We start from the raw sequence: 24,512 nt of genomic DNA, 5'->3' as shown, positions 1-24,512 counted from the left end.
TTTGCACTGACCAAACCACACTCCCCATTAATGCTGCCTCCCACCACACAGACACCACATTTAAAAAAAAAAAAAAAAGTCAATTAATGCCAGGCCATCCCTGAATAAGACATTGTTGGGGGACAAGAAAATAGATAGCAGTAAGTGCTGCCAACTCCATTACATTTATGCTGGCTCTTCCCACAGAGGGCTCTACTGCATGGCAGGAGTGCCACTCCCCCCAGCACACCCCAAAATGGAGAACTTTGTGGGGTAATGAAGTTTACCCTCTCCTGGACCAGATCCCAGCCCACCAAAACAACAAGGAACAATTAGGCTCCACCAAGCAGATGGACTGCTCGAGTTGGCCCCATGCCTGCCACCTCAGAGGGAAATAAGTGTGGTGGTGGCCGTGGCCCCAGACCCAAGAACACTCTGCTGGGATGGCAAGAACCCTCAACCCCAAAAATACCCCTTTTGGTGGGTGCCAGGATACAACAGCAGAGACCTTACACATACACGGGACTCTCTTCTGCAGCAACGGAGTCCAGCATAACCTCCCTCTGCAGAGGAAACAGCTCCCACAGCACTCAAACAAGAGCAGCTGAACTCTTCCCCTCCACCCATGCGAACAGTCTCTCTGGAGCCTATGACGTCTGTTTACACCATTCACAACTGGAAGGTTGCCTTTGCAACTATGAGGACCATAAACTTACAGCTAGAAGCTTAGATTCTGCAGAAGCTGACAGCACTCATCCATGAAAGAGTCTTACTCACCCAGGGAGAGTTATTGATTTTTCTAACCATGGTTGCACAGAGTCACTGACTAAAACACAAAACACCAGTCAGTTTGTCTGGTTTTTTTGTCATCAGTAGGAAGGTCATCATAAACATATTCAAACCAAGTAATAAAACCAATACAAGGCTTAGATTAGGCTAGTATGGCCCAGCTGCACCTTTCTCAAACTTTTTAGTGTACCTCTAGTTCTTCAGAGTTGAAAAATGTGTGTAACCAATCCAGAGATGTCCAAGTCCACTGAAAGCCTACAACAGTAGCTCTGAGAGGCATAAGTGGCCCCTTCCATCTCACTGAGATGTTAACTGATACCCAGAAACGATGATCTGAATGTCAATTTTGTTAACCATTTTATTAATCATTTAAAAAGGGAGGATCACAGATTTGCACAACTGGTCTCATTTGGGTGGCCTAAGTGGGTGGTGTTTGGGAGATATCGTTACCGCTTCTTTCCCTCTCCACCCCTCCCCGCCAAAAAATATCACAGTGAAGCCCAAGGAGGCTAGGAGGGCCCATGGGCATATTCAAACCCCAATCAACCCCAGCAACAACCAAAAACTCAAGGAGCCCAGCAGAGGTCAGAGAGCACTCCAGATTTGTATGTCTGCATATTCTACTGTGATCAGTCTCTCATTCCGCAAATTCATGTGGGCAGAGCTTATTTTGCAGGTGGAGAATTGTTTCTTTCTCTCCCCCCCTCCCCCCAAACACTGCCTACCATTAATTTTCACACTGAAAATGCTCATCTATACTGAAAAAGGTAAGTCCAGGACTGCAACATTGTCACTGGAACACCACAAAGCAAGCAAATAGCTCCAGGTATAACTGAAGTTAACATTACCTTCCAATATATTGAACTTCCACAAATCAAGAGAGCTGAAATGCTTTGACTGGGCTCTATACCTCATCAACATTTGCAGTCTGAAGTCAATGGGACTTGTGCTCCTAAGTCACTTAGTCACCTCTGAAAAATCCAACCATTAGGTGCCAAAATATAGGCTTCAGAGACTAGCTTTAGGTTTTTACTTTTCAAAAAAATTTGGCTGATATGTATAAAAAAAAGTGACTATAACTTCAATGTTTTCAAAATCCAAATAACTTTTCCTTGTTAACACTGAAGCAATATTGTTTTGAAGTGACAGAGGCTTTGCATCTAAGAAAAGGTTTTAATAAAAATGCAATTTTAGCTCTTGACGCTGCATACACGTATACACATGGGTTTTCCTATTGGAGGAAATGGGACTATTCATGTGAGTAAGGTTATATAACTGTTTTAAGACTCATATCCTGCAATATTTATTTTTTAATTTTTACTAAGCTATTCTATGCAAAAAAAAATTAAGGAAGAGTGAGACACCCCACCGGTAGTGACATTAAAAAATTCCACAGCATTTAAAATTTACTGTTATAAATTTTAAACTATATTTGCAGTATGTCAGGAGCCTGGTATTGTACCCTGGTCCGTCAGTTTCCTAGATGGTGTCCCTAGCTACCACACCACAATGGCACTCCGACATTGTCCCCATCAGAGAGCCTTAGAGCTTAAGGCCTGCAGCATCACAGTAGCCACTCCCCAGGTCTCTGACTGGCTGAGCAGTCAGCATCCTCCTTGGATACCTAATGCAGAAACCAACAGGAAGAAGCAGCTGTCTGAACAACAGGCCATTGCCTGCTGGTCGCTGCCTAGACCGCCTTGCCTTTTTACCTTTGCATAACTATACCTTGCCACCCTTGTGCTTTGCCTGACCCTGCCCAGCCCACCCTCACCTCCCTAATCCACTGACCCAGTCCCATAAAATGGCTCTACTGGCTACTGACCCCTGCAAGAACTCCCACCTGGCCCAGACTGACTCTGATACTGACTGACCTCCTGATTAACAGACCACCCGTGCACACTTGAGTTCAGCTCTAGACTGCCCCTAATCCACTCCAGCCACCAGGCATTACAGCAATAGTACAGGTTCTCAAGTTAGTTTATAAAATCTCAACCCAATTTAAAATAAAATTGGTAATCATACTGATTCCTTCTGGCTACCAGCAGTTTACAGGTGAAGTTTTTTTGCACCCTAACTGGTTACTGCCCTGGAAATACCCTGGCATCTTGTAAACGTGCTCTGACTCAAAGCATCACCAATCTCAAAATTCTGCAACTGAAATCTTGTGAATTCTTCTTACAATGCACAAGGCAGAACAGAATCCATCTCACTCACCCACAGTTAGGCTAGTACTCATTTTTGCATTCCTTACACAGCACCAGCATATTATTCATGCTGAGGAGTCCCAGCGCCAAAGAGCTCAAAATTGGCATTGCAGTTAAGTTGCCAAGAAAGGGTTTTCTAAACCACTTGACTTCCAAACTCTCTCAGGAAGAAAGATTCTCTACTGCAATTTTGAGATATCAAATTAGGAAACTTTGCTTGATCAGCAGTTGATTTATACTCAAAGGATCTTAAACATAAAGGGAGGAAATCAGTCAAGAAAAAAAAAAAAGGCAGAAAACAGTTCCTAGTTTTTCCACCACATGTTGTAGAACTGTGTTCCTGTAATATCAAGGAACAATGGGATGTATAGACAGTTGGAATCTCATAAGCATCAACAAATCCCAAATGTACTATGATGAGCAAACATTAGCCAAACAGGGGAGTTGAAAAGAACTATTTAATAAAATTAAGGCTGCTCTTGGGGGATGGGGGGAGGGGAAACCAGCTTTGTGAAACTAGACGAGAGACTAAAAAAGAAACTTTATTTTGGTTACTAAGGTAGAACCTGCTGCGTTTAACATATAGAATAATCTAGACAGAACGAACGCTTGTAAACTAGTTACATTTGCTAATGAAACAAAATTTATGCTGTCAGAGAGCAAAATAGGGAAATCCCTAAAACTTTTCAATTTATAGGGCAACTGGGATGATGCCTGGTGCCCTGCATAAAATCAGAGTTTGCAGAAAGGCTGAAGAGAAGTGAATATGAACAAAAAAAACTATTATCCAAGTTTAACTCACTGCTGTCAGTGGCAATACAAACTTCCTTTAAAACAGGAGCACATTATGACGACTTTTCTTTTTGAAGCAGCATTATTTTCAGAAGATTAAGTAAAAGGACTTCCTTATAAATTGAAGCACCAGTGCCTGATATTCTATAGTTTCCCCCAGTCAACAAAGAGGACAATCCATCTGTGGTTGGTGGGTATGATGCAGGAGAACAAAAACTTGGCTTTCCAGGATGCAATTTCTGCTCAGCAACAGCATGTCAGTATAGGAGAAGAGTTCTTGAAGCTCTAGAACCAGACTGCAATGACAAGTGTACGGGAAAAGACACTGGCTAGATTCTAGTGGTATGAGAACTAGGGTCTTCACCATCAGCAACGAGAAGAGAAGAGTAGCAGCTCTGAAAAAAAAACACCTTCCTACCCCACATCCAAATGCTAAACTGGCTAAGAAAGTGAAGTCCAAAGAGACAGTATTATCTAGGAAGACTTACAAATGAAGCGTCAGCTCAACAGAGCTCATGCATGAAGACTTCTCTCTTACATACTGTTCTGGCAGAGTCCCTCACTGGTCCAGACTGCACCCTGGGTACGTCACACCAGGATGATAGCATATATGGAGAAGATTTCTTTCCTTCACATGAGCCCTCAAAAAAAGATGAAGAAAGGAGGATTTGTAAGAGATATTAAAGCTAAGTCTTCAAAGCTCAGGCAACCAGAGAATGCCAGAACACCTTCTTCGGACTTTTGTGATTCAGACAAGAGTTAAGAAGGGAGATCCCTTATCATATATATAAAAATAAAACCATCTTGGAGGAGAAAACCATGGGAAGTGTAGAGGACTACCTTGTTTTTTTTGGAAGATTAAACTAGGCTGCCAACTCCCTAATGCATCAGGCCGAAGCGATGACCACCAAAACCCGTAAGTGCTGGCTTCCTCTGGGCCCAGGAAGTGCTCAGCCCCCTGCTCTGCCCCCCATCCCTTCCCCCAAGACCCCACCACACCTCTTCCCACCCAGTTCAGCCCCCTCCTCCAAGAGGGCCCCATTCCCACTCCTTCCCTCTCCCCCAGAGCCTCCTGCACGCCATAAAACAACTGATTGCAGCGGGAGGTGCTGGGAGAGGGGAGAAGGTGCTGATCGGCATGGCAGCTGACTGGTGGGAGGCACGGTGGGGGGGGACAGGAGGCGGGAGTTGGCTGCTAGTGAGTGCTAAGCAGGGCTGGAGCACCCACTGAGTTGGTGCCTATGCCAAAACCACCACCGCTTTCCATGAAGAGAGATTAAGATCCGATTCAGTATCTAGAAAAGCATTAGAAAAAAGAACTGCAGGAACCAGATTAGAGGATTCATGGAGGGATACAAGGATTTTAGTGGGTTTAGGAAGAATGCCACCTCCTGGTCACAAGATTTCTCGAGAGGCCATTTACTGAACCCCTCAGAATTCTTGGCATGAAGGCCTTGAGGTAACTAGCAGTCCTCTTCTTGAGCCCACACTGATAGAGATCAAGGAAAAAGAAAAAGTTTCTCTGTCCCTATCCCTAGGGACATGAACCAGATCAAGCAGTATGTTAAAGACAGACTTCTTGTGGCAGTAGAGGAGGAATTTGTACAATCTTTGAAACTCCCTAGGATTTTAAGGACTAGTCAAGAGTCAGGCCCTGAGCATGCAGAATGTAGAGAAAAGGGTTCAGCACTGGACCTGGATTCAGGAGGCTATTATTCCCCTCCCCCCCAGCTCCAACCACCTCTCCCCAATCAAGTGGAGCAGGTCCAGGAAGTAGAGTCACTCTGCTTACCAGCACCAAGAAGCACCCTCCTCTTTTCATAAAATCATAGAATCGTGAGACTGGAAGGGACACTGAGAGGCCATCTAATCAAGTCCCCTGCACTCATGGCAGGACTAAGTATTATCTAGACCATCCCTAACAGGGGTTTGTCTAACCTGCTCTTAAAAATCTCCAGTGATGGAGATTCCACAACCCCACTAGGCTATTTATTCCCGTGCTTAATCACGGACAGTTAGGAAGTTTTTCCTAATATCCCACCTAAACCTCCCTTGCTTCAATTTAAGCCCATTGCTTCTTGTCCTATCCTCAGAGGTTAAGAACAATTTTTTCTCCCTCCTCCCTATAACACCCTTTAAGTACTTGAAAACTATCATGTTCCTCTCAATCTTCTCTTCTCCACACTAACCAAACACAAATTTTTTCAATCTTCTCTCCTAGGTCTTGTTTTCTAGACTTCTAATCATTTTTGCTGCTGTCCTCTGGACTTTCTCCAATTTGTCCACATCTTTCCTGAAATGTGGAACCCAGAACTGGACACAATACTCCAGTTGAGGCCTAACCAGTGTGGAGTAGAGTGGAAAAATTATTTCTCATGTCTCGTGGTTCTTTAAGATTTTCTGGAGGAGCAAAATGGTTTGAAAGGAAGGCCTAACATCGCTTGTTTAACCAGCTGATCATGAACACATTCCAGGCCAGAACTCCCTAGGTTTGATATCTGTTGCGGGGACTGGGGAACCGGATAGTTCTGGGGGAGATTGCAAATAGGTTACATTATAGTGACCTAGTCTGCTGATACCCACTGGAAAACTGCCCTGTAGAGTTTACATTTGCCTGGATAGATGAGCTAATGGCCATAACTATTAAATTGGCTGGACACATGAAGAGCCTTCAGAGATCCAGATTTCTCCTCTTCTTAATGCAAAAGCAGGACACACTTACTCATGAGGCACCAGTTCTTGGTTCACGTAGGCTATCATTGATGAGTTCTCCAACTTGATCATGATTTACTGGACTGGATGGTATTTCAGAGAAACCACAGCAAGCCTGACAGCCCTAACTTCTAGTACACTGCCTCTCCCTGGGAGAACTAAACTTTCTGAACATACCCCAAGGGGGAAAATGAACATCATATCCACTGGCATCTATGTGGAGGGGAGGAAATCCTTCAACGAGGACTTGACTCAGAGAAATTGACCCATTCATTCAGGTCAGAGAGGACCTCCCTGACAGGAGGGGCTCCAGTTTGAATTCCAGGAGATCCCCAGTAGGTGAAAGACTAAACACATACCAGCTGTTGGCAGGCTGGCCACCAGGGTCACCTGTAAGGATATGCAGCTCCTGATGGATACCTCTGTAAGATTAAAAGCTGGAGTTGGTTTCAGGCCTTGGAGAGAGCTCTTTTTATCTACTACGACTCCAAAATGGGGTGAGAGAGCTTTTCGCCTGGTTCACAACAAGCCCAGAGTTTCATATGTGAGGAGGTATCCATCTGGATGCTGCCTATTTAGCACCTTTGGACACAAATCCCTGAAAGAGGCCAGACATAAGGCATTAAATAGACAGTTTGTCTGAGAGCAGCAGCAAATTACCATCACCATTTTGTTGGACACTCCAGGGGTCAGACTCCATCCTTAACTGATGTATTTAATAATTGGATCAGTAACGACAGGACTAGGCTCAGCCTCATTCCCTAGATCATTCACAAACATGAAAGTACCTTGAGAAGACCCACAGGCCTGTTTGGTCCAAGGAATTGGCAAGATGGCTCCTAGTGGAGGGTTTTGGCCACAGCGGTTCTGGTTTGACAAAGGGCAGAAGCAAGGGTAAGAAACTCCATTAAGTAGTTTGCAAGAACAACTTCGAAGACTCAGGAAATTCTAGAACAGGGGTGGCCAATCTGAGCATGAGAAGGAGCCAGAATTCACCAATGTACGTTGCCAAAGAGCCACAGTAATACATCAACAGCCCTCGCATCAGCTCTCACCCACTGGCAGCCCCACCAATCAGCGCCCCCCCACACCTCCTGATCAGCTGTTTCATGGCATGCAGGAGGCTCTGGAGCGAGGGCATGGCATGGCAGGCTCAAGGGAGGGGAAAGGAAGGGGTGTAGTCGGGTCAGGACCTGTGGCAGAGCCACGGGTTGAGCAGTGAGTACTCCCCGGCACATTGGAAAGGCACCAGTTCTTGCCTATACAAGGCATACAAGGAGTCGGTGCCTATACAAGGAGCCACACATTAATTTCTAAAGAGCTGCATGTGGCTCCAGAGCCACAGGTTGGCCACCCCTGTTCTAGAACAACCATACAGGCAACAAGAAATCCTTCCTCTTGGCACCTCTGACTCAGGAGGATCAGAGGGAAAGAAATAAATCGTATTACACCCTCTTTAAATTAAGGCTCAGGCTTGAAGTTGGTTCCTAGAACTTGTTAGTGTTAAACTTGTGCCTGACTACAAGCCAGCACAGAGAGAGAGAAATAGGCTTATTCCTCTGGAATGAGGAAGATGGAGAGGTGACTATTTGCTCTTGTTTTTAAAACTGCTGGAGTAAAGAGATTTTTGCGTCTGAAAAACTTTTATAAACAAACGTTTGGGTCACCCCTGAATATTTTTCGGCCACTGAAGGAAGAGAATATATTCTCTCCTCAGAAATACATCCAGATGGGGTTGGAACCAAGGAAGCTAGGATGTTGTCTGTTAGTTGATTGGAGTCCTGGAATATGTGGCTGAGGTTCTTCACTAGCAGAAGACATACGGAGAGTTGCCTACAGACTAACTCTGTGAGTGGGGCAGGTGGTCCTGGATAATTTAATGTCAGCTATGGTAGGTCACTGTAGACAAACAGACAACAGTGGGTGTCAAACACTGCCCTAATTATGGAACAAGTACAGTGGGCAGAAGCAGGAGAGACAGCTTCCTTTCTGCCTGGCTTTCTGTTTCTGCTGTCCAGTATATCTGGAGGCCAGATGGGTAAGGTGGAGCAATTAGCAAAACCTTTAGCCAACAGGCTCCAGCTGCCTTTCCACAGGGAAGAAGCAGAGAGGGGAGGAGCCTGGAAGAGGGGGCTGGGTGCCAGAATCTTCTCTATACATTGGCTCCCTGCCTGACAGACAGAAGGAGGAACACCCAGTGTCTGCACTGGCAGAAGCAGCATCCCAGACAATTGAAATTCAACCCATGCCAAGTTATAATTTGAAAAGCAAGTAAGGTCTTCATAGGCCAGTAAAAACATTAAATAGGAGTTCAAAGTATGAAAAATTAATAAAACAGCTTGTTTTTGCAATAAGATCAATTTGTAGGGACAAAATGAAAGTGAAAAAGAAAAACCATACAAAGAATGACTCTTGGCATAAAAATCTAAGCAGAGAACTATTACTCAACTGTGGGTTTTTGTTTTTTAAAAGGCATTCAAGAGGCCTAAGAAAATATTAAAAATGAATACATATCAAACGCAATATATTGTCTCTTCTGATTCACCCAGAACACAGGAAAGCCCAATAGCTATACCTGTGCTATAGACACCCATTATCTGTCACAAACCACTGCACATCCATGTCTACACTGAGTAAGCTCTTGCAAATGATCAACCCACATGCCTTGTTTTAAAACAGCCCCTCTTTATTAGTATGTGGGGGGCGAGGGAGAGAAGGTAAGTGTAAGCGACCACACTAGTCCCAAAATAGTTATCTGTGATGCTCTTTAGACGCTCAATTCATATAGCTCTAATCACACTTTCTGCCATCCAGCCCAGAAAGCTTATTGTTGACAACCTAGGGAACATTACTAATGGAATATGTTTTGCCTATGGGCCAGGTGCATCCATCCCCTCATGCAGATGGAGAGGAGCAAAAGGATATGGAAAAATAAGTGGCTCCATTGCACATTTCTCTTCCCATACTGCTGGGGGCCCTTGGAAGCCCCTCCATGTAAGTAGTACAGTCAGAAGAACATAAGAGCTGCCATGCCAGGTCAGACCACAGTCCATTTTGCCCAGTATCCGGTCTCCAACAGTGGCCATACCACAGCTTCAGTGGGAGTGTACAGAACAGAGCAATTATGGAGCAATCCAGCTCTGTCTTCCAGTAGTCAGAGGTTGAGGGTCACCCCAAGCATGGGGCTACGTCCCTCACAATCTTAGTTAATAGTCATGTATAGACCTATCCTCCATGAATTTACCCAATTCTTTTGGGAACCCAGTTATACTTTGGCCACCACAATATCCTATGGCAATGAGTTCCACAGGCTAGCTGTGCCTTTTGTGAATAAGTACTTCCTCTTATTTGTATTAAATCTGCTGCCTCTTTATTTCATTTGGCAATGGCAGGTTTTTGTATTGTGTGAAAGGGTTAATATCACTTCTTTATACATTTTCTCCACACCATTCATGATTTTATAGAGCTCTATCATATTTCCCTTTAGTCAGTTCTTTTCTAAGCTTATCAGCCTAAATCTTTTTAGTCTGTCTTCATATGGAAGCTGTTCCACACCCTTGACCATCTTTTTCCACTACTCTGGAACTCTACAGGAAGTGGAGCTGACATTTAAACACATGGTCCCCTCTGGACTCATGCACATTTTCTATGGAAAATACATATGGTAGTTAAAACTTGCAGAAACAGCATTAACTCTACTCTGTGGTGTCTATTCCCACTGGACCAGGGAGGTAATGCACAGCTATGGTGGAGTACCAATGGACTATACCACTCCTAACATAACCCTGATACCCGAAGAAAATGGATCCAGACAGTTTCATGGAAAAGGCTAACCCAGGATCCACACAGCAGTGCTCTAACATCTCTCTGGACCCTTGGGATCTGCATGCAGCACATCTCATCTGTGAGTTCACACCCCACCCCTCCACCACCAACATTTAAAGGGAATTTGCAACTCCTGTTTTGCAACGCAAACTTCAGGAGATCCCACCGCATTATTTTGTTTATTACAGCAGCACCTAGAAGCCCCAACTGAGATCAGGCCCCCACTGTGGCGAACACTATATAAACACAATGAGACAGTACCTCACAATGGGTTCCCTCCAAGCGCCGCTGCCACCCACCCCCCCCCGGGGGGAATATCAAGGTCTGCATTTGTTCCCACCAGTGTGAAAGCTCAGTTTGCTTCAACCAACCTTTTGAATAGATGCATAGATTTCCATGATGTACACTCACACAGCATCTCACTTATCCACTGTGATGTGTTACTACTTGTATTAGTAAGTACAACTTGTATAAGCAAGGGTTTACAAGACCAGACTAAATGTCCATAAAACACTGAGTTCTGGAATTCAAAGATGCTATTCTAATCATCATTTCTACAGAAGGGGCAACATGAATGGTCATGACCAATCTTCTGACAAACTTTCTTTTTCTCCAGTATAAGAAATCATACTTTAGTAAGGAGTATATACTACCAGATTTAGATCAAAAAGAGGGGCCTTTAAAATATACTAGCCCTATCAAAGTCTAGCTTTCAATGCGAAAGGCCAGGTGGCTACATTCTGGTAAATCAAATTCAAGGGATAATCTTGGGACACACCCTTGTACAACCATTCTGTGAACTATTTCTACTTGCACCACATTTTTCCCTTCAGTACTAACCTGTTCACTCATGGAAAGTAAATGCAGCAGTAAGATGAATAATATAAGCCATTATTTTAAAATAAAGTCATGAAACTGGTAGTTACACACAGGATATTGCCACATTAAACTATATTGTAAGAATTCACATATCAACTATAATGGGGCCAGATCCTCAGCTACTACTTCAGCCCAGCTCTGTAATCTGAGTGGAGCTATACAGGTTTCCAGAAGCTGCTGTAAAAACTTTGAGTAAAATCTAAGCAGCATAAATTAGCAGTACGTCTTTATACCTGAATTTACTTCATATAACGAAAGCTCAATTCTTGTAACAACACTTGACATCAGAGGACTGATTTGTTGGACAAATGTTCAAAAAATCAAATTTAGAGATATATCAGTGTTTCTTAGTAGTACAATAAAGGCTAACTTTTCGAGGACTGTGACCTATTTGACCATTTGCTTGCCCTGAACGCGGAGTCACTATCCCTATATTACCAGTGGAGATTTCCTCCTGAGAACACGGATCATGAAGATCTGACGTATTAATGTGTTTTTGTTTGCTTCAAACGATTCACTTCAGTGTAGAATACTGGAATTACAGCAAGAATTCCTAAAGGTACTTGTAATGATGAAGTTCCGAGTGGTTTGCATAATTAAACCTATACAGTGTATGAATATAGCAATCATCATATGGTAAGCAATACTCCTGAATTCCTATTCCAATTCTAGGGCCTGATACGCCATGTACTTTTCATACCCATTTATTTCAGTGAGACTGCTCATGTAACTTTGCTTGAGCACCCCCATATAGTTATTTAATTAATTCTGCAGGCTCAAGCTTCTAGTCAGTGTCACTTTGCCATTAGCTCCATAGCCGAATTGCTTCTGTACAACAATGTAGGACAAGACACAGGCTAGGCTGAGAGAAGAAAGGAAAGGAAGAAATCAGTGTGAAAACTGCTAAAAGGAGGATTGATGGAGATGCCGTTTGCAGCCCCCATAATTGTCAAAAGAAATGTGTATGTTATGCAAAATCAGAATTGAGCACTATCAAAATGCATCTGAAGTTCAAAAGCCACTCTGCAATTAATCCATTAAAAAAGCCACTGAGATGAATAATTCAAGCAGAGTGGGAAAATTTCTAGTGAAGTTTCAAAAAGCACACCACAACCTCTAAGTAAGGAATGACCAAGGGTTCCCTTTAGGTATTTTTTATGCCACTGATTCTCTCTCTCTCTCTCTCTCTCATCCTTTAAAATCTTGGGATGAAAACACAGGGATAAGTTTTAGAAAGAAGCTAGAGCCATTAAACACCTCTGCTGGAAGTGTAAGGCCCACCTGGTAACGAAGCAGATGTATGATGGTCAAGAGGAATAAAATCGGCTGAGGACATTCTTCAGGACACAGAGCCACAAAAGATCCCATGGTAGAAGGAAGAGGAAGCAACACATTTATCTGCCATCTTTAGTTCAGTTCCTAGAATGCATGTATTATTAACTCCAGCTCATAATAACCACAGTTCTAAGGCTGAGAATAACTAAAAAAAGTCTTTTTTTTAAAAAAGGACTTAAGACTACATTAGAAATGTATTAACAATAGATCTATTAATTAGTAGTAATATAGTTGTGAAACAAATTGTGTCTGATCCATGCATTATAGTACAAAACTATACACACGAAGTAGTGAACTGCTTGAATTTTACTGATTTTTATGCCAGGATTCTAGCAACATCATAACATTACTTTATCACGCTGGTGGAAGAGGTGACAAAAAGAAATCATTTCATCTCCAGAAGTGCCCAAGCGCACACACACCCTTTTTCCACATAGCTCCTCTTCCCTATCTTAAAAAACAAAACCAGGAACAACCCAAACGCTTCACAGTAGCATATACAGCAATGCAGGCATCACCTTTCAGAATGTGTTTGTCAAAGATTCATGCACAAACAGTTAAATTAATCTAAAACTATTCCAGATGATAACAAGCAACTTCATATAAAACCAAGGGAAAACTGGAGCAGTCATTTATTTGGATTTTGTTTTCACATCTAGATTTGCCTTCATTTTCCACACTTACCTGGTCTTTTTCATGGGGTAGAAGGCTTACGGGTGGGAGAGAAGCTGGGAAAGCACTGGAATATTTTGGAGTTCCTTTACTGTCCAAACTACCATAATTCACCCTATATTGAGGTCCATCCTTCAGTAACCTCCCATTATTTACAGCACGCTTGGCCCCCAGCCGTAATCTCTGCTGAAAGACAGGGTTGTTGAAAATACTTGCTAGGTCATTTTGACTTCTCAAATATTTCTCTATGTTTTTCAGAGAGGAGCCATTTGGTTCCTGAAGCCCTTCAATTGCTCTTCTCAATAGTTTATTCCAATCCACATTACGAAGCTCATTCGAGGCTCCTCTAGATCCCTTAACAGACTTAGGAAGAGTGCCAGCTTTAACAGACGAAAAACGCCCAGGATTATCTGGGTCCTTGTAGGATGCAAGGCCTTTGTTGGTAACTTTAAGAATAGAGCCATCTTGAACACTTAGTTCCAACTGTTCTGAAACAGTTTTCTTATCTAATCCATGTGAAGCGCACACAGCATGACAAATTCTTTCTTCAGATGGCCTTTGCTTTTGCTTTTTAACCTTTTGTATAGCCTCAAGAATCCACTCTGTATAAAGTGGGTTTGCAAGTTTTACCATGGTTGACCAATAATATCTTCCAGCCAAAAGTTACCCATAGAGGTTCCTCTTTATTCTTTTAACAAACCTTTCAAAGGTTATTCACAACTGTAAAACAATCAGAGAATTCCACATGCTGTTTAGAAGCTTCTCATAAATATCCTCCATCCTTCAGGAATCAGAAGAGATACAGAAACACGTGCTGATTGAAATTCCTTATTGTTTTACCAACATGGAAGTCTAGAAAGACTGTTCCTGGTGATACGGGTACATCCTTATCAAGGAAGGTAAAAGCTTTAGAGAGAAGAAAAGAAAAGAAAAGAAAAAACAGTTAGTGCTGAAACAGATACAAGTTAACAATAAATAAAATTCTGGTGTCTTTTTTTTAAGATTGGAGATGCTCCAGTAATGAAGCCTCCGTATGACCTTTAAAAACAGCACTTTATTTGCAAAATGTGTTTGAGAATTCCACACTTCCCTCCCCGTTTAGAAAGTGATCCACAGAATGCATAAATTTCTACTCATACCCAGTGTAACTGTAATTTTTAAGAGTCTCAACTCCCCAACCAATTACTTCACTGCTTAGTTCTTAAAAGGATTCAATTCAGTGAAATCTTTCCTGGTGGAACACTAGTGGTCAACAGACCTTCTTGAAGCCGAACAATGTAAAAAGTAAACACCATGCATATGCACTATGGTCTTGTAATTAATGAAGAATGAATTCCCTAACAGGTGCAACTAATCCTTTGATGAGTGCCCTTTGTCAAGCATTCCTTTCTTTTCAACAGGCTACAACAATTAAAAACTACCTGTTTTGTTTAATTAGTTTATATATAGTTTAATCACAACCACCACCAAAACATGAACACTATATGACTGATATGGTGCCCATAACAAGTATCAATGTCACAGTACGTACAGGGATAACCATACACCACTGAGCTACCATCACCTCTGGGGCTGAAAACAAGGGCCTATCTGTGCCAGCAATACCAGAGATTCTTAGGAAGGAGGAACTTTGCCAGTGGAGTGACAGGACGAGTCTGAGATAGGCATAATATAATTACATTTATAATTCCCATTTTTAGTATGAAGGCACATAGAACACTTGACTTAAATGTACCATGTGCCATTTATCTGTGGCATTTGTCTCAAAACACAAATTTCCTCCAGTTTCTTGTATTTAGTGAGTGATTACATGGCCTCCAAAGTTAGCTGAAGTTTAGAATACCATAAATAGTTTCTTGGTAAGGTGTAGACTCATTTTGTGTCAAGCTGTTAAGCAAATAAATATACCCATAAATGGAGATGAAAATATACTTCATTGTTAAGATCATTCTGTCTCATGACGTAATCTTCAAATCTTAAAAACAGGTGTTTAAAAAAAAAGTTAACCAACTACTTCTGAGGATATGCCCTATTATACACCAGCTTTAAACAACCACCACCACTTGACAGGATTAATACTTTGATAAGAGATAAATTAGAAAATAATAAATACCACCACATGGAACAGAACTCCTCAAGATTTAAACTGATTGTTCTCTTGAAAAGGAGAAGATTCTCCAATTCTCCAGAAAAATCTAAATTTAAACAAATATATGTATGTGTCAGCTGTTGAGGCAGCACACAATGACTCAGCGGCAAAGTGCAAAGCCAATATTAATATCTCATGTAAAAAAAATGGCTTTTGCAATCAAGTCTGTCTATCCAATAATAATAAGCTCACCTTGTTCTTTTAAATAAAAATATTCTTGATCTACAATAAACTGAAAATTGAGTATATGGCATACTATATTAACAGAAAATGGAATTGCAATTCCACAGGTCACACTTATCTAGCAGTTGTAATTATTCTAATCTTCTCAGAAGGTTGTAAGTAATTTTCAAGAGGAGCAAATAGGAATGTTTTGGATCTAATATTTTTCTTCTTTCTTTAAGTTTCAACTCCAGATCAGGTCTCATGAGGTACTGCCCAGTAGGATTAAATAGTGGAAGTGTGTTCAGTTACTGATGAATTTAAATGGCTCTAGACCAGAGGTTCTCAAACTGTGGTCCGCGGACCACCAGTGGTCTGCGAGCTCCATTCAGGCGGATAGTTCCCTCTAAGGTGTGCATCTAGGCGGCTGCACACAAGACAATGAAGGGCCACCCACCTAATTTGTGGAGCCGTGCAGGCGTGACTCCACAAATTAGGTGCCTAAACCCTGGAGAAGATGCACATGTAAGGTGAAGTGGTGGCCTTGGGGAGGAATAAGAGGTAGGTGGGAGGGGGCAGTGGGGTGAGAAGAGGGGGAGGGGGAATTTGGGATATGCAAGGCTGCGGCAGCCAGAGAAAGATGTGACTTTCCAGGGCTGCGGCTGCCTGGGAGAGACGGCCATCCTCCCCAGCCTCAGCTCTGTGGCGGGGGAGACCCCCCCGCTTCCCAGCCTCAGCTTGGGGGCTGCTGCGGTGCAGGACAGAGAGACCCCTCCCCTCCTCTCCAGCTTCGTGGCGGCCGCAGCAGGCAAACCCCTCCCTCCCCCCTTCCCAGCCCCAGCTTGGGAGCTGCCATGGCAGGGAAGAGAGGGCACATTCTTTGCCTTAGAAAGGTAAGACTACTGATATTAAAATATGAATTGTGTGCTTTTGTTTGCAGAGCAAAGAACTTAAAAGTTTTTTTACATAGCACTTTTATCCAAAGTGTTTTACAATAATTAGCTAACGATAAAAACAACATTTGGAAAGAACATTAAGTGGCCGCCAAGACTCTCAGCAATTTTCAAGTGGTCCATGAAAGAAAAGTTTGAGAACCACAGCTCTAGACCTAATCAAGAGATCAGTAACTCAGATTTTAAGAATGTGTCATCCTTTAGTTTTGGTTGGGGCTTAAGTAGTTTTGGGATTACAAACACAGAAATTCAACAGTTGGCCAGAATAAAAAGACATTCCAAATAAAAAAAAAATACAGGATTTGGATGTTGCACTGATTCCTACATTGAAGCTTGTTGATCTAAACAGACTGGCTAGTGAAAAGACAGCCCCACCCATTCACAGTTTAATTCAATTCCACACTAGTACACAAGCTACATTACCTATTACTGTTTGAAAACTGTTCTGCACATTTGAGAACAGTTTTCAGACTGCTGTAGCTAGAAGTGTTTAAATATAAATTGATATTCCACTGTGGACAGGGTGAAGTTTAAGATAGAATGTCTACTCACGGGACCCATGCTCTGGTTAACTACACGACGAAGATTCTAATACAGTTTCATTTTGGAACCAAGTAGTACGTGGATGAAAGTTGTGGGTGAAGACCATTTCAGACATAGCTACAATGCTCAAACAGGGAGAGAGCTTTAGGGTGAAAACAGCCCACACTTTAATTTTTGAGCATTTCTGAACCCTGGAAACTGTTAAAAAAAAAAAAAAAACACCACACCCACCACAACTAAATATACTTTAGAAGTCACACTAACACCATTTTATAGGGCTTGCCCATATCCTGTAATAAAATCTTGAGGGAATTCCTTGCAGAGGCAAGAGATTCCTATACAGCTACATTTAAAAAAAAAAAAAAAAAAGCGTTATTGAGTTGTGTGGCTCTACCATGGATTTTCCACGGGGATAAAGGTCAATGCCTTAATTAAGCCCTCAAAACCATAATTACTGAGTCATACAAATTTGCCACATTTTAAATTTACTCAAGTTTATACTATTACGTTAATGTCATATGAACTACCATATCATTTCCATTAAATTCCAAACCACACAGTGTAGGTTCTGTTCTAACCTCCGAGGATACTGATGAAGCATATCAATATAAATACTGTAACCTGTGGGTTACAGGAATTTTTATTAGCCAATGGCTGTGGCAGAGGCGTATGCAAGCAAGAGGCTACTGCTAAGCATAACTGTACACTTACCTGTTTACTTTAAATTCCCTCTGTGTCACACAACCTCCTGCATGCTAGCACCTACTAAATCAACACTGGTGGAGTGTATCACCAGAAGTACAGGAGAATTTCCACTGCATATGACAAGGTTTACTCAATGGAGAAGCAAGACCTCTACAATGTACTTGCTCCAGAGGTTCAGCAGAGCCTGAGTTTGTTAAGCTTCAAGGCCACAGTGCAATACTTGTGCGGTCAGGCTTTTGAATGACTTTTTTAAAAAGTTAACAAATAATGGGTCTGTTATTCTGTTGTTTTGTCACGGCGTGTATTTAATTAGACAAAGCACACAGCAATGGGCACCAAAAAGGTCTATTGTAAATGAAATACTTAATAGCAAACATTCTCCCCCAGAACATAGCCCAGTTCAGTGCTTTTGTGTCTGGCTTGCCTTACGTTGTAGAACTTTTAACTTTTTTTTTTTAATTCAGAAAAACAAACTTTTTCGGAAATCAGAAACATTGGTAGCAGTTATTAAACCAAGTCTAAGACAACCAAAAATCAGATATAGTCTTTCAGATTCAATTCCCCAGTACATACTCAGCAAAATATATGACTCCAAGAGTATTTTCAATATTAAAACAAGTGAATACTGTAAGACTGAAAACAAAGCTATGACTGATAATTTTGCGAACAATGCTTATCTAGCACTGCTAAAGTCACACACATTTAAAACTCAAAACTGCAATTATTTGGCCTAAAGTTTGTTGGCAACTTCATTTTATTATGTATAATAGTGTTCTTTACTACAAACTTCTTGGTGTCCACATTAATGTTCCAGAAAAAATTCATCATCATTAAGCAATATTCTATTAAGACTTTCATAAGCTCCAACAAAGCAAGGATTAGTTTCACCACCATAATCTTGGAGGGACCAGTTCCAAGTCTCTTGGTGGCAGGCATTAACTTAGTGGGTTTAGCTGCCTCACACTGTGTATTATGGTTTCAGTTTCTCAAATGCTTAATTATACCTTGTTTTGAAAGTAATAGCAACTTTGATTACTTTTAAAATGTAGTATTTTAGCAGCCAAGTGGTTAGGAGTCATTAATCCTTTGGATATATTTTGCGAACATATAGACATTAATATTGAACATGCAGATACAGGAGCTCTGGAAAGCACATTATCTTACTCTGCAGTCCAAGAAAAAGACATCTCTGTTCAATGATTGGCCTGTGTTTAAAATCATAAACTAGGCTAGATCCAAAATAGTTGCAAAATCATAACAAATTTTAGAATGAAGCTAAGTATCCGAGCTGTAAAAACAAATCTACTGTAGGGCTACAGCTAATTAAAGAATACCTTGACTGAACATGTCATTCTTGAGTGTAGTCACTAATCCTATAATCCTGTAATGATGACATCTTTCTTTAGTCCAAACTAGTATCTGGATCATTCAGAAATAATTCTAGTTTCAGAAAACAAACTGTTTGCTTAAATGGAAAGATGTTTTAATTTTGCTGTTCTTTTTAATAAGAAAAACAACAAGCTTTTCACACAAAGATCTGAAAAAAAATAAAAGCTCAAAGTCATCCTCAGTTGCTTTAAATATTATGCACAAATAAAAGTTTTTAAAATATGATTTTAACAGAATAGATGGGGGGGGAGTCGAGAAAACACAGAAAAGACAGTTGTGCAACCTGCTGGTGACCTATGAAGTACCATTTCATTCAGCTCCTTCCTACTTGCTCTGTTCATAGACAGCAGGAGCAGGCCAGCTCTCTGCTGCAGCATCAGGGTCATGTAAGGATTGCAGCAGGAGTGGAGAAAAGAGAAAACTGCCACTGCATTAAACAAACTCTCTTGGCCACACTCCTTTCATCCAGCTCATTATTTAGAATTATGCAGCCCATCAATTCTAATTCTTCCCTACTATCCCCTCAACTAAAGATTCAAGACATAAGTTTCCATCTCAAAATAAATACAGCTACAAAAGAAAAATCAAACAGGGGGATTCCCAGTTCATAAGACACTCTTTAAACTAAAATTATTCAGATCATGAAGCCAGTGATTTCTTTTCTCTTCACATTGTATATACCTTTAATTATGACAAGTGAATGAACTGGTACTTGTATAAACCTTACTTAACTGTAAAGAGAGAGGCATTAGCAACTTTAACTGCAAGAAACAGATCAAGGGGCTATTTAATTTCTTGGAGAGCAGCATGTGTAAATCAGGATCTGATGAAGTGTTTGTATGCTGCAATACCCCACAAACCAGCATAACTGCACATATTAAAACAGCAACAACATGACAGAAACAAGTACCAGGAGCAGCAAGCAGCACCACCACCACAAAACTAAATGTTGACCCTTCCCACCTTCCCCCTTGCATATTTTTAAAGCACTGAATGTGCTACTACTATGACAGTGATTTCAAGTCATCAGCGACTGGAAGGAGGGAATATTTTGACTCCTTGGTTAATCTGGGGTGGATGCTTTTGTTGGAGATATATTTTTGAGGGACTGGAAGTAATTTAAAGGGAAAGTTTTTTTGCAGGGGACAGGGGGGAAGAGATTTGTAATTCTCAGTGAGAGAAGTGGCAAGTTTTGGTTGGGGAGGTATTTTAAACTAAGTGTTTTCAAGGTGGAATTTTTGAGGTTGCAAGTTTATTTTGAAATGTGCATTATATTTTTGCCACCTGGGGTGGGGAGGATGTATTGGCAAATCTCAGTCAGCTATCACAGGGGGATGCTTTAGTGGGAAGGGGGATGAAGGGTGCAATTTTATTTTAATTTTTAAATCCTCGCCCCCTCCCTCCCCCCATTTTAATGCACAAACGTTCTGCACGTTTTATCTAGCAGGGCTGCAGGACCGAGTGGGTGGGGAGGGCAGCATCACTGTGCAGCTGTCCCCACATGAGGCGGTGCCTGTGTATGTGTGACATACCCTCCCCTCCCCTGGGGGCGGATGCTGTGGGGACAGAGCTCCCCTCCCCCTCTCAGGGTACCACTCACCTCTGCTGGGATCAGGACTGGGAGGGGGAGGAGCAACCTCCAGGTGCTGCTGCTGCTGCTGCTCCCCCTGCTGCTGCTAGGCTGAGGCAGCTGCCGCCACTGCTGCTGCGGCTGGCTCCCCCCCGCCCCAGCTGCTGGGCTCCCCCTGCTGCTGGGCTCACCTAAGCCGCCGCCATTTTGTTTCACCCTGTTGTAGTTTACGTGAATCCGACATGACACTGATTACAGCCCAATGGAGTCTCATTAAAACCTTACCTACCCCCTCCCCCCCCAGCCTCGCGCGCCCCGCCCACCGCCGCCCAACATTGGGCCGCGCCGCACCAAGCTCATTGGCCGCTCCTCGCTGTCCATCACCAACCCGCAAGAGCGTCGCACCGCGCCCAGCAGCCACCCAGGCTCCCCATTGGAAGGTGGGGCGTGCCAATCACGGGACACGCCCCTTCACTCCCAAGGAACCCCGCCTACCTGTCAAGGGGGAAGCACTGTGAGCAACCATTGGCCGTTGCCGCCGCCAAACACTCGCCGGGACCCGGCTAGCCCCGGCCCAGCCTTGAACTCTACCGATTGGCAGCCGATTACTAGTTGGGGCGAGTAATCTCGCAGCCTTGCCCTACTATTGGCTGCTGCACCCGTCAATCTCGCCTTCTTCCCACCCCATTCCCCCAGTCACCGCCTACTCCTGAAGTTTGTTCGAGAGGTGAGCGCTGGCAAGCGACAGCCGCTGCTGAGCTAATACTTCAGGGCGGGCTCGCGACACACACTAATACACAGCGTTAAATATTGAGCTTCATGCGCGTGCCGCGGATCTTCCCACTCGTACGGGCGGGCGAGATAGACCCTGCGTGTTCTCTCAGCACAACCCTCCCGAGGTGCCTGGCACTAGCAGCGGCATAGCGCGCACAGACGCAGCCCGCACCACGGAATGTAGGGGGTGAGGGGCACAATGACTCCCAGCTCCAACGCCACATGCAGGTCCCTGCAAGTTTCCCCACGCAAAGCACAAGGACTTCCCTGTCATCCCTTCTGCTAAGGAACAATTACAACCTACCCGTACAGGGTGGGCGCATGCAACACACAAAAAGCCAGCCGCCCCCTGCCTTCCCTCCCCCACCCAACCCAGCTGTCCCTTCCTCTGCAATATACACAGGGACGCTGCAATGCTTTACCGAGCATAAGTGTCTACAAACACGTGCATCAGCCTCCAATGCAAAAAGAAAAAAAAAAGTACCCAGCTTACTGACAAGCCCCTTGCACAGAGAGAGAGGAGGGAAAGGGGGTTATTACGGTAAATTGCAGCCTGTCACCTAATGCAAAACAAAACCCACCGCATTCTCCCTGTTATTCCTCCCCCCCCACCCCCACATAAACTCCTCTGAGTCTAACCTCTGGTGCAGGTTTCCCCCCTTTGCTTGCAATGACCTCCTTTCTCTGGCTGTGTGTGTTTCTGCAGCAGCGGTTCCTGCGGAATGTGCTGCCCCTGAAACGCGATCGCGGCTTCTCTCTCTCTCTCTCTCTCTCTCCTGGCTGCAACCAGAGCCAGGAACACAACAACAACACAACCTCCCCCTCACACATACTCAGTGAGGAAACGCAGCCAGGAGAGACAGACAAGGGGGTGGGGGGAGGTTGAGAGAATCCCAAGTTAACGGATTGATTGCATCAGTTACCTTCTCTAAACTCCTTTACAAAAGGAATAAAAGAATAATATATAGAGAATACCTTGTCTCCCCTCCTCCTCTGTGGGGCTCGTCTTCTTACACTTACACACACACACACACACACACACACAAAGAGGGGTGGGGGAGAGATCAGACACACAAAAATGGGTTGCAACCGTTCACATCAGGATGTGGAGAAGCAAAGGGAAAACATTAGAACAAATAATGACTATTATTAATTTTTTTTAAAACCCACCCTAAACCTCAAGCCTTCCTGATGCTAAATGGAGGCAAATTGGAGGACTGGTGCTAAAACACAGAACCTGATAACAGCTAATTGAAAGGTTAATCTACATAGGCTCTGACAGATGAGGTCCCTCCCCACTTTTCTGTCTGCTGCTGGAAAGTAGGAAATTGAGCTTTTTCAAAAACAGGAGAAAAAAATTGAGGAAGGTTGGAGGGGTTGTTTGTTTCTGATTATAAGTGCAAGTCTGGTTAGGTCTGGGTTACATGCCAGGCATTAGGGGGGTGAGGTTTGGGGTGTTTTGGTTGCGGTTGATGGTGGAACATGGTTATCATAGATATCTTTGGTGATTTTAAAGCATTCTGCAGGGCTCTCAAGCTGCTGAGATCATTTGAATGAGGGAAAATATATAGAGAGAGAGATTTTAAATGTTTAAATAAAAAAAAACACCCAGAGAGACTGTAAAATCCTTCATCATAAAATGCTTTAAAATTGCTTCAATCCATAATGAGGGAGTCTCCTGCACCCTACTTTCCCCACTCTGGGCAGGTCTGTGTTAGAGGCAATCAAAATTACCAATGGGACAGAAAAAGGATGAGCAATTTCTGAATATTTCCCTCCCTTCAAATCTGATCTTTATCTGGTGAGATTAGTATAAGGACTTATTTTAGGAGACAAGGTGTCCTGATTTCAATGTGTATTGGGGTTATGGGAGGGCTACACTTGTGTTGTTCCCACCCCCATTTTCATGCTGCAGTCTTGAGTGACATTGGCAAGAGCCAGACATCAGGTCAAAGCTTTCATACCTTCAGATGTTTGCTCAGCTATGGTTAGCAAACATCACACTTCACCATAGTCTAACATAATAGAATGTTACCTGCTGTGGTAGTATGTGATAGGGTGAATGGTAACTTACTCCAGCATCTTTTCAAAAATATCTTCCCTGTTTCAGATACCCAGTTTGGGACTTGATCCTGCAAACACACACATGCTTAATGTTACTCACATGAGTAGGCCCACTAACTTCGCTTTCCACACACTGTGGATGAAATGCTGCCCGCAGGTGTTCCTCTGTAACCACAGACCCTCAAAGTTTTGTGAAGTTCAGCTCTGGCTCTGTACCTGTACCCCAGAGGAAAAAAGAAAAGAATGATCTCTTCCTTCAGAGTATGGATAGAAAATTACCTGTTCCAATAAATCAAGAAGGTCTTTCCCAGGGAGTAGATGCTCTCTGTAGATCAGCAGGGGATCTAGACTTCCATACTAATGCTAAATATTAAGGTTTATTACAACTATTTCAGCAAGTCAGTTGTTTCAGATTGTGTATAAGACAGCTACGTTGTGATGTTTTAGAACCCTGTAAAATTGAGTGGGCTATTTACAAAAAGCCACTTGGTGAAAATTTTATTTCAGTCTATATCTATGGAAAAACATCTGTTTTTATCTGCCCAAGTGAAGTATTACAAACACATGGTGGGAAATTGTATTTTGATCTAGCATTTGTTGGAGAATCTTGCTTTCAGCATCTACCACATTCGTGTAATATACAGGATTTGGTGATGCTTTAAAAATAGTTTTAAAATTATTGGGAAATTTTTAAATCATGAAAAGGGGCTGTAGCATGGCCTCACATTTGGAACACTGTTCGGAATGTTGTGTCAACATTTCTATTGTAAACCCCTTTTTACAGGACGTTTGCAACTTGGTTGGTGGTAAAAGAGAAAAAATCTCGAGACTGAAACTTGTCATGACACATCTCAGTCCAGGAAACAAAACTCTGGGGAAAACTTGACAATGTATTTGGCCATTTTGGATTTAAGAGTGTACTAAAGACATAAAAAACAGGACTGCTATTGTTTTCAGATATTCCTCCTTCACCCCCCTTACCACACCCCAATTCTTTTCTATCTAGAAGGGCT

General features: G+C 42.7%; 1 protein-coding gene across 5 annotated transcripts in view; it reads right to left on the bottom strand.

The window, feature by feature from the left end:
- The window catches only part of KAT6B (lysine acetyltransferase 6B), a 190,619-nt gene extending 168,192 nt beyond the window's left edge, over window positions 1-22,427 (bottom strand). Inside the window, exons 1-2 of one of the 5 annotated variants that reach the window (XM_084634100.1) lie at window positions 22,411-22,427; window positions 13,203-14,096 (exon numbers count right to left, since the gene is read on the bottom strand). In XM_084634100.1, the coding sequence (XP_084490226.1) occupies window positions 13,203-13,823 (621 nt within the window). In that variant the 5' untranslated portion in view covers window positions 13,824-14,096; window positions 22,411-22,427. Of the gene's footprint in view, window positions 1-13,202; window positions 14,097-20,691; window positions 20,909-22,074; window positions 22,168-22,410 lie in introns of those variants that run through there. The other 4 variants (XM_084634099.1, XM_084634098.1, XM_084634101.1 and 1 more) reach the window with 4 other exon arrangements.
- Between the last annotated feature and the right edge of the window lie 2,085 nt (window positions 22,428-24,512).

The sequence above is a fragment of the Lepidochelys olivacea genome (assembly GCF_965140295.1).
Source record: "Lepidochelys olivacea isolate rLepOli2 genome assembly, chromosome: 7".
NCBI lineage: Eukaryota > Metazoa > Chordata > Testudines > Cheloniidae > Lepidochelys > Lepidochelys olivacea.
The sequence above is the reverse complement of the archived record's forward strand: the minus strand, read 5'-3'. Positions and strand labels throughout refer to the sequence as shown.